Consider the following 10952-nt stretch of genomic DNA (forward strand, 5'->3'; position numbering starts at 1 on the left):
ATGCTAAATGACAGCACGTGAACCCATGGGGTTTCCATTAATACCAAACGAGTTTGTGATGGTTTATACCAAATAAAAGGGAAAACTGATGTGCCCTAGCCTCTATGTGCTAATGACACCCAGTTAGGTAAGGAAGTTGGCTTTGCATGTTGCTGGGCATTATGCAAAGAATATTCAAAGCACTGAATTCTGAGACTGACCCTTCACCATTGTTTTATTTGAAACCAAAATGTCTATTGGATTTATTAAGAACTTTCTTTTTTTATAACAGAAATCACCTCAGAAGTGAGCCTTACGGATACGTCTCATTGTCATATTCAATATAGTTTTCTGAGCTCCTGTATTTGTGACATCCTGCTTCCTGCTCACTCTGACAGTGTCATTCTCTCAAATATTTGCCAGATTTTCACATGTTTCCTTTAAGTGTCTACTTGGACTGAGTTTCCTCATCCAAGAAAGACAATGAGGAATATTCAATATACAAGCAGAAGTTCTGTTTTACTGCAGTCTCATTAATTCTTGGAGAAATTTGGACTTAGAAGGCAAGCTGGCATGGGTTGTATTTCCAAGTTGGCTGTGAAAGCCACAGATTCACACATATCCATCCATCCAACCATTTTTTCTCCCCTGAGGTAATGAGAAAACAATTCACTGTGCTATCTCTGCTGACTTTGCAGAAGTAACTTTGCCATAAGCCTTAACTCTCACCCCTCTGAGAATGCAAAGGACAGCAATGAAATCACTACAAAGACACAAAACAGACTGGTATTTGCCAAATGGAGAAGAGTCATCCAGCTAGGCAAACATTTTAACACTCCCAAAGTCTGTTAGAGATATTAGAGAATGAAAATAAATGTGAGAGCTATCATACTGAGGTAAGAGGAATTAATTAACAAGCATCTTTAGGGTAGCAACATAAGGGTGATATTTTTGGAGCTGTATGTCTGAAGAGATTGTGTATGAGGTGCTCTGAACACCTGATTGGACATTTTGTGGACTGGAAAGTATACCCTGAGAAATGGGGATAATCACACTATCCTTCATTTTGTGCCAAGGGAATCAAGGGGGATTCACCTAAGAGGGTGTGTCCTGAAGGGTCAAACCCCCAAACATGTCCTAGCCCAGACACTGGGCTAAGAACCTGCAAATGTGCTAACCTGGACACTTCCTGGGGTCCAGAGGGTCAAGGTAAATGTATAGCACATGTGATTAACCTTGTAAGCACCTGGGAATGTGCAAACCTGGACACTTCCTGGGGTCCAGATAAACATGTACCATGTGTGATTAACTTTGTAACACACCTGTGAACTGTGTGTGCCCCTGGCCATGTTCGGATATGCCCCATCCTAGAGGTAAAGTTATCAGGGTACTGGGTTACCAAAGGGCATTAATTGTCTTGGGATAGTATTTAAACCAGCCAAGAAGTCAGGCAACTTGCCTTGTTCTCACCTAGACAGCAACAAGAGCCAAATGCTGCCAGAGTAGCAGCATTGAACCTGCTCTAGCAGACCAACAACTTCACCCAGGCCTTGCACCTGGACCAAGGCGGAAAGGGAAAAAGTTCCAAGAGAACTGAATCCCAGAGGAGGCTGCAGCCCAGAGAGGGAGCACACAAGAGAGAGCCCCCCTAGCTCCCTCTGAGCCAAGGGAAAGCTCCAGACCATGAACTGGGCACGACAAGAGAGAGGCTCCTTAGCCCTCTCCGAGCCAAGCACTGCCCAAATTATAGCCAGAGCATCTGGGAAGATACCAGACAGAGGAGCACGTCTTGAGGCATCTGCCATAGAATCCCATTTGTGGAAAAACCACAGATCACAGCAGCTGTATGTCCAATTTGAATTGCTGTATTGGAAAGGTTAGATCTGTGCTTAAATCATTTAACTGTCAGTATGTGGAATGTAAAACCCACAACCAAATAACTGAACCTGTGAATACATTTTGTAAGTAAGTTATGGTGGTGTTTGAAGATACCACTGCCAGGAAATATCAATTATAAAATATATAAAATATACATTTTTATTACAGGGTGGCAGGGCCAGCCCAGCTGAAGTGCCTCTATACAAATGCACACAGCTTGGGCAACAAACAGGACAAATTAAGGGTCACTGCACTGCTAGGATGCTATTGACATAGTGGCAATTACTGAAACTTGGTGGGATGGTTCCCACCCTACTAGAATGTAGACACAGACAGATACAAGCTCTTTAAGAAGGACAGGCAGAGTAGGAGGGGAGGAGGTGTTGCTCTCTGTATCAGTGACCAGCTATAAGCAATGGAGCTCCACCTGGAGAAAGATTATGAGCTGGTTGAGTGCATATGGGTGAAGACTAAAGGGAAGACAGGGGAAGGACATGTTACTGCAGGGGTCTGCCTCAGGCCACCTGACCAGCAGAACCAAGCAGATGAGGCCCTCCACAGGCAAACAGAAGTGGCTTCACGGGCACAAGCCCTGGTCCTTTTGGGGGATTTCAACCACCATGACATCTGCTGGAAGGACAACACAGCAATGCACCAGGATGTTCCTGGAATGCATAGATGACAACTTCCTCCTCCAAATGGTAGAGGAACCAATGAGAAAAGGTGCTATGCTGGACCTTGTTCTCACCAACAGAGAAGGGTTGGTGACCAATGTGAGGCTCAGGGACAATCGTGGCTGCAGTGACCATGAAGCAATAGAATTTAAGATCCTCAGGGCAATTAGGAGGACATATCCCAGGCTTACAACCCTGGACTGTAGGCATGCAGACTTTGATTGCTCCAGGGATCTGCTGGCTGAAGTATTGTGGGACAAAGCCCTAGAGGGAAGAGGGGCCCAGGACAGCTGGTCAGTATTCAAAGATCACCTTCTCTGTGCCCAGGAGCAAAGTATACCCACAAAGAGGAAAGCAGGGAAGAATGCTAGGAGACCTGCCTGGATGGGCAAGGAGCTCCTGGACACACTGTCACACAAAAGGAAACTCTACAAGGAGTGGAAGAAAGGACAGCAAGAATGGGAGGCATATAAGGAAGCTGCCTGAGCAGCAAGAGACCTGGTTAGAAAAGCTAAAGCTCAGTTAGAATTAAATCTAGCCAGGGAGATTTGCCTGGACCTGAGCAAAGCCTTCAACACTGTCCCACACCACATCCTGGTCTCCGAGCTGGTAAAGTCTGGGTTTGATGGATGGACCATTCAGTGGATAAAGAACTGGCTTGATGGCCACACCCAAAGAGTGGATGTCAATGGCTCCATCTCCAAGTGGAGGCCAGTGACAAGTGGAGTCCCTCAGGAATCAGTCCTGGGACCAGTCTTGTTCAACATCTTTGTTGGTGACATGGACAGTGGCACTGAGTGCACCCTCAGCAAGTTTGCCAAGGACATCAAGCTGTGTGGTGCTGCAGGCATGCTGGAGGGAAGGGATGGCATCCAGAGGGACCTTGACAGGCTGGAGAGGTGGGCACATGACAACTTCATGATGTTCAACAAGAGCAAATGCAAGGTCCTGCATCTGGGTTGGGGCAATCCCAAGCACCCTTATAGGCTGGGCAGTGACTGGCTGGAGAGCAGCCCTGAAGAGAAGGACTTGTGGGTGCTGGTGGATGAGAAGCTCAACATGAGACACCAGTGTGCACTTGCAGCCCAGAAAGCCAATCACATCCTGGGCTCTATCAAGAGAAGCATAGCCAGCAGGTCTCCCTCTCTACTCCACTCTGGTGAGACCCCGCCTGGAGTACTGCATCCAGTTCTAGAGGCCTATTACAGGAAAGATATGGATGTGCTGGAACGTGTCCAGAGAAGGGTCATGAGGATGATCAGAGGGCTGGAGCACCTCTCCTATGAGGACAGGCTATTCAGTCTGGAGAAGAGAAGGCTCTGAGGAGACCTTATTGTGGCCTTCCAGTATCTCAAGAGGGCCTACAGGAAGGCCAATGAGGGACTTTTTAGGGTGTCAGCTAATGATAGGACTAGGGGGGATGGAAAAAAAATAGAAATGGGTAGGTTCAGATTGGATATTAGGAAGAAGTTTTTCATCATGAGGGTGGTGAGACACTGGAACAGGTTGCCCAGGGAGGTGGTAGATGCCTCATTCCTGGAGGATTTTAAGGCCAGGCTGGACGTGGTTTTGAGCAATCTGATCTAGTGTGAGGTGTCCCTGCCCATGGCAGGAGGGTTGGAACTAGATGATCCTTGAGGTCCCTTCCAACCCTAACAATTCTGTGATTCTATGATTCTAATTGTTCCTAGGCTGTTCCATAACATGAAGTCAAAGACCATGAAGTAGAATCTGGACACAGAAAACAGTAAAGCTTCTTTTAAAATTGTGTATAATATACAGAAACATATGCAAACCACAATTTCTGATTAGATGTAACATTCTCATCTGACTTTATTCCTTTTTGAATTTTTTTCCAGATTCTTCAAGGAGAAACTGAAATATATCACAATAAAATCAAATGCTTTGCTCATGTATTTTATAATTTCTCATTTCTTCTGAACCGAAGAAGAGAGCTAATGAATACTGAGAGAGTTATCGAAGGCTGCCATCCTTATTCCTGCTTATTGCCCTTTCGCAAGTGGCTGACTCAACAGACAACTGAGAAAAGACTAAATAAGTTTTAACTGTGTGGCATTCTAAGCTGGAGTATTTTAAGAACTGCTATTATGTTGCAGCTGAATATGCCAGCAGACTGTCTGACCCCTTTCTGAATTAGAGTGTCACTAGACTGCATATTTGCACAAATTCCAAGCATCACCCTGTAGATTCAGCACAGAGAAGAGCAATTTTATATCCAGGTGAACAAATTCTTTAGTCCAGAATTTGATCTGTAAAAAATGCAGATTTTGGAAAAACACTGTAATAAGAAGATGTATTTGTAGATCTAATAAAATCCCTCTTTGGGGTGTTTTTTGTTTGTTTGTTTGGTGTTTTGCTGTTGTTGTTGTTGTTGCATTTTTTAATTATTATTATTTACTAGTCACACTTCTCCATCCATGAACAGGCATACAATGTACAGAGAACTCTGTGAAGACAGATCTATACATCTGAAACATTTCAGAAATTAAGGGGAAAAGAAGGCATTTCAGAGCCTTCAAACAACAGATTTGAATCAAAGTTGCTGAGTTGCTGCTCATAATATCAATTGTCTGGGTTGGAATTTTTTGAGATGAAATGTTAATACTTCAAACATACAAATAAGGTCAGTGAAAGACTTCACTGAATCAGCAAAATTCCTCAGTCTTACAGTCTTTTGGAAACAAACAAACAAAACCAGCAGAAGAACTGAAGTCTAGTTCTAAGAAAGGAGGACTAAGGAGATTGTACAGTGAACAACCAGAGCTACTTTCAAAAGATTAGTAAATGTAATTAATGTGGATTCTAATATGTATCTGCTGTGTCTGGACAGTAGCACATAATGAAACTCTGAGAAATGCCTATTTTGTAAATCACTATTTTGTGACATGCATCTGAAGAAGTGTTATCACTAGTCTCCTTTAAGTGGTGGTTAGTAGAAATTATGACCACTGGAAAGAAAAAGGTCCCTTTTTCTAACTTGCAACTCAACAACAGACTGTTGGTTTCTGTTTATTTTGAAGAGAAATACACTCTCCTGACCAGAGAATTAACTTAATAAAGCTCATCCACAAGAACAGACTTAAAAATCAATACCTCTTTCCATTTAAATAATTGTTTTGCCACTAACTTGCTGACTGATCTTACACAACTTATTTCCACTGATATTTTTCACAAATACTCGGTCATTTTTATGTATATTGTCTGTGTAGAATGAAGTACAGGAATTTAGTTGATTTTCAGGGACATAAACCTGAAAATTTCAGCATCACATGAAACTGCTGGGAGCGTAGAGGCTTAGCATCTTAAAACATTCTGATTCCTCCATAATTTACCTTCTAACCAGTCGCAGTTACATACAAGTCTTTGCCTATATGGGTGTGGTGGGTTGAAATTGTCCCCCGACATAAAATTGCCAGACCAGCTTAGGTGGAAAGCAAATGAAGCTGTATTTACAAGCAAAACTACAATCTAAAATATGAAATGTGGTGAATATGTACAAAATATACTATATATATATATATATATATATATATATATATATATATATATATATATATATATATATATATATATATATACATTTTGTAAACAACACAAGAACCCCCTGGACAAAACTGCGGGCTATCAACAGCTTTCCCCTCCTTGCTCCCTTTCCCCCTGTACACAGGACAAGAGAGAAAAAGGAGAAAAAGCAGAGAGCTCCTGTTAGTACTTAAGCACAACAAGAACACACTCAAGGTCAGGAAAACCAGCAGAAGCAGTAGTTAGTATCTGCTAGGGCAATGAAGCCGAAAAGACAGGTAGTTTATACACGCTTTCTGTTAGATATCTGTCCAACAGGATTATTTAGACCTTATAATTATTTTCCGTTTTATATCCAACAGTAATTTAGTTACATTCTACTACTCGGTATTCGAGATATGCGGAAAATTTTGTAGGCATAGCCTAAAATTACCACAATGGGTTGAAAGTTTCAAAATTAAGAGGTTAGAAATTTTGGACTAAATGTCACAGCCACAGTATGCCCATCTGTAAAATGAGCAAAATGTCTATCCATTTTTTTCTCAGGAGGCCTTGAAAGTGGCTATTTGAACCATTGTTTAATATCTGTGTTCGTTTTCAGTGTATCAGGGAGTCTTTTTTCATTTTTCCTTTATGAAGAATGACAACTAAACTGACAGGCCTTCCTGGCATGGGAGTAGGCTGAAGGAAACACAGGAAATGCAGAGGAGCTGGACATGAATGTGGTAGTGAAATGGACTGGCCACTTGTTTTGTCTGCCACCAGTACAATGGTAACATCCCAACACCAACAGCCTTGACAGCAAAGGACTCGAGTGCTTAGAATAGTGACAGTGGAAGAACTGAGAAGAGCTTAATTACTTACTTCTTAAACCATGGTCACAATTCAAAGGTCAAACTCCTCAACTCTCTTCTCAGAGATAACAGCTAATGTGGGGTATCCTTTTAAATAATAATGGCCAAGAGACCTGACCAACAGTAAAGAGGTGGATTCTGTTACCATTTCCTGCTGGCTTCTGCTTTTCTAAAAAGTGATTGTGATTTCGCAAAGGAAAGAAAGGGAAAGAAAAGAGGGAATATTGAGGGGGGACATTTCTTTTAATTACTTCCCTGGTAGCAAATAGTGAGTGCATGTAGCAAGGAGACTGGTGTAAGAGGAGGTCAGAGAGCAAAGGGCACGCCCTTTGCCAAGCAAGAAGTGAGAAGTGAAAGTCTGTGTGCGTCTGCTGCAACTCCCACTTTATATGCAGACAAGAAAGAAAATAGGAATTTATCAATGCATGACCAAGGCACTCATGGATTACAGAGATGGAAACATTAAGGGGTGACATTCACAGCTGAGTAGAAAAACCTAATTAACATAGAATCAGAGTTCTGAAAATCTCAATGAACCCTCTACTGCAGAGACTCTTTCGCACACAGTCCTTGACTCCGATTTCGATGCCACTCCCTGCCTTCACAAGCACTCCTGCTGACTGATGGTGCAGTGAACCGTTCTGTCCGTGTCCCTGCGGCTGTTACTGTAAGCCACAGCGAGGAAAACACGCTCAAGAACATCGCTTGTAGCCTATAGAGAACTGGGCGTGACACCAGCCACCATGCTACATAGGGCTCTTGTGCGCCGACACCGAAGAGTTTTCACTGGTTGTGCCAGCTGCCCTCCACCCAGCCTGCCACCTCTGCCAGGGCAGGCCGCAAGATGGCTGCCGCTGGGGGCACTCAGGAGGCATGGGAGCCAAGCACATCTCCCCACCCGCAGGACCAGGAGCTAGGTAGCCCCTCAGAATCCCTGGGGCCGTCCCACGCCTGCAATGCAGGGAGTAGTGGGTAGTGTCTCCGTGGCTGACTCAGGACGCCAAGGTTCACCCGGCCCGGGCCGCACGCCCCGGGTCGCTTTGCAAAGGAGCACCGCCAAGGGCGGCACCAGCAACGTCTTGGGCGACATTCCTCTCGCGAGAGAGCCTCCGCCGCCTGCACGCCTCATCACACCCTTCTCGCGAGATCGGAGGCGGGAGGTCGCCATGGCGGCCATCGAGGGGCTGTTCGCGCTGGAGCTGTTGGTGGAAGAGGTGCTGGTGGCGGCGCCGGGTCCTACAATGCGCCCGGCCGTGGCGCTGCGTCTCTTGGACTTCCCCACCCTCCTATTACACCCCGCCGCCGCCGCGCCGCCACTGCGGCCGGGTCGGGCCTTCCCCTTCGGCCGCGGCAAACGCTGCCTCTTTCGCTGGCGCCGGAGCTCGCTCTGCGCAGCGCTCTGCCGCCGGCCGCTCTGTGCCTTGCTCCTGGCGTTCCCAGTCGAGCTGGCCCCGGGCCCTCCCCGTCTCCTGGGCAGCTGTGACGTCTCTTTGGCCCCCGCCGCCGCCCAGCTGTTGCAGCAGCCCGAGGCGCCTGCCTCCTGCGGCCGCCGCGGTCGTTTCCCGCTGCGGGACGGTGCGGGACGCCCCGTTGGGGAGCTGGTCTTGGGCTACCGTCTTACGAACTTGCAGGGGAGGGAGGAGTCGCCGCCGCCGAGCACTGAAAGCCCCCGCGCTGCCACGCCGCCTGCCTCATCCCCTGAACCAAGGGCCGAGGAGGAGGATGAGGATCTGGAAGGCAACATCTTTTGCCCTCCTATGCTCTATTACAGTCGCGAGGCAGCAGAGCCCCATCTGCCACCAGCAGCTGCAGCCACAGGGCAATGGGAGCATATCAAGGCCTGGAGACCGCAGGACAAAGACAAGGGTGAGAGCCCACCTCGTCCTAGTGCTGGGCACTCATTGCTACACCCTACCAGCCCTCAACGGCTCCACCACACACTGGGGCAGCTGCCACTACTCAATGCCTTGCTGGCAGAGCTGTCAGTGCTCACCCACTGCCTTATGCCTGTTGCTGCCCACCCCAACCATGAGTGGATCTACCAGGCCCCAGGGAGTGGTGGCATGGCCTCACAGCCTTCCCACCCTGGCCACTCCTCTGCCTTCAAGTCTGCACAGGTACCCATGAAACCTCCTGGGAGCACTGAAGCTGCCAACCCTCAAATAAAGCAAGACCAACAAAATGACACCTCACCAGGGTCTTTTCGGCCTGGGAAAGGACCTAAGAAAGCTGTACCCCAGGGAGAGACAGGGACTGAAAGGAACTGCAAAACTAAGGAGAACAGACCTCCCAGAAAGAAATTGTTGTATGGACTGACAAATACACTGAGGCTGCGCCTGCAGCAGACCAACCCTGGTAAGCTGGAAATTCATGAAAGGAGAGAGCAGTACAGAAAAAAGCAAATGGAGGTGCTGAAGGACAGAAGCGCTTTATCCAAAAGAAAAATGCTCAGAAATGCTGGAGAACAGCATGTGGTTTCTTCCAGGCATTGTAGCAGGGGAAACAGTTCAAAGAAGAATAATCAGTTTCATAAAACTGTTGAGACTTTGTTACAAAATGATGTTCTCCCAGAGTATATTTCAGTGAGAGATGTGTCCCCTGACTTGCAGAAATGGGCTACTGCAAATCTATTGAAGGACAATGAAATTGCAAGCCAGGGAGGTCCATGCAAAGTAACTACAGCTCCCTTAATGGAAAAAAGTGTATTAAAATTTGCTAGAAAGGAAAAGTCTGCAAAAACCCAACTCCCAGAAGTTTTCCCGTCAGATGCTGATGCACAGGGAAGTAATGAGGAAGCAATACACTCAATCCATCGTAAAACCACAGAGTGTGATGATGTGTCTGTTGCAAGTGATTGTAAACCGAGCCCCAGCAGGAGTATTGAAAATGACTCTGAATTCATATACTCAGATGACTTTGTTGCTAGTCCTGAGAACACGGTTTATTCAGAAGATTTCACCAGTGCTGAGCATATGGGCAGAGACTCAGAAGCTCCTGACAGCAGTCCTGAACCTCTGTGGCTTGAAAGCCAAAAGCAGGATCGGTCAGGTACAGAACTGGAATCCAACAGGTCCAGAATTTCAAAGATGAGTCAAAGATCTGAAAATGCCTCAGGTCTTCTGCCAGCTTCTTCAGCTTCATTTCCAGGACAGTCTCAGAAGAGAAATCATGACTTCAGCCAGAGAACTAGTGGTGAATCAGTTGATTCACTTAATCTTGCCCAAATGGAGTCGTCATTATTAGATGAAGAGCAGGAAGCCCAACAAATCAGTAAGGATGATAACAAGGGTGATCAGCACATTAAAGAAGTATCTGCACTGAGAAGCAAACAAGTTAGCTCAGAATCTGATCTGAATATAGGAAAGGGGCAGACCTCTGGAGAAAAAAGCCAGTCAGTAACTCGAGTTAGCTCTTACGTGCCATCTAACATGCCTGATTCTGAACTTAGCATCCTAGAAAACAGTATGTCAGACATAGAGGATAATTTTCCAGGAAAACTCTGTGTTCCTAATCAATACAAAGACATCAGCGAACTTGTAATGAGCAAGCTGCCAGGATACACGATGTAATTACAAGTTTTCACTATCTGTATTAAGATACAATAGTTAAACTTTGTAAGGCCTTTTGTATTTATCTGCAATATAGACAATGTAAGGCTTTATCATGCACATTGAATATGTCAGTGAATTTACTTAAGAGGTTTTTAAAATAAAATACTATTTGAATCTCTAAGAAATGGCTCTTAATTGGTACCTACAGCATAACTTCAGTCTCAGTATCTTAATACAAAAGTAATCCAAACGGCACAAGAAACATACTGTTGAATGCAGACATGAAGACAGAAGCAGCAAATGCAGTCAGTGCCCAAGAGTAGAAGTAATAGTATCCTACAGAAACAGCCAAGTACAAAATACATTCCTAAATGAAGTTTTTATTCCTCATGAAAATAGTTCTACACTTCATTTTCATTACAAATAGTTACCTAATAGTTACCTAGAACATGCAGTCCCAGCCAGTAATAGTA

At 45.4% G+C, this 10952-nt stretch overlaps 1 protein-coding gene across 1 annotated transcript; it reads left to right on the forward strand.

Annotated features, from left to right (window-relative positions):
* Window positions 1-8094: 8094 nt before the first annotated feature.
* On the forward strand, window positions 8095-10497 carry MAP10 (microtubule associated protein 10). Its single transcript, XM_054396810.1, has one exon. The coding sequence runs from the start codon at window positions 8095-8097 to the stop codon at window positions 10495-10497; it is 2403 nt and encodes an 800-aa protein (XP_054252785.1).
* Window positions 10498-10952: the final 455 nt, after the last annotated feature.

Source organism: Indicator indicator, chromosome 2 (genome assembly GCF_027791375.1).
Source record: "Indicator indicator isolate 239-I01 chromosome 2, UM_Iind_1.1, whole genome shotgun sequence".
Taxonomy (NCBI): domain Eukaryota; kingdom Metazoa; phylum Chordata; class Aves; order Piciformes; family Indicatoridae; genus Indicator; species Indicator indicator.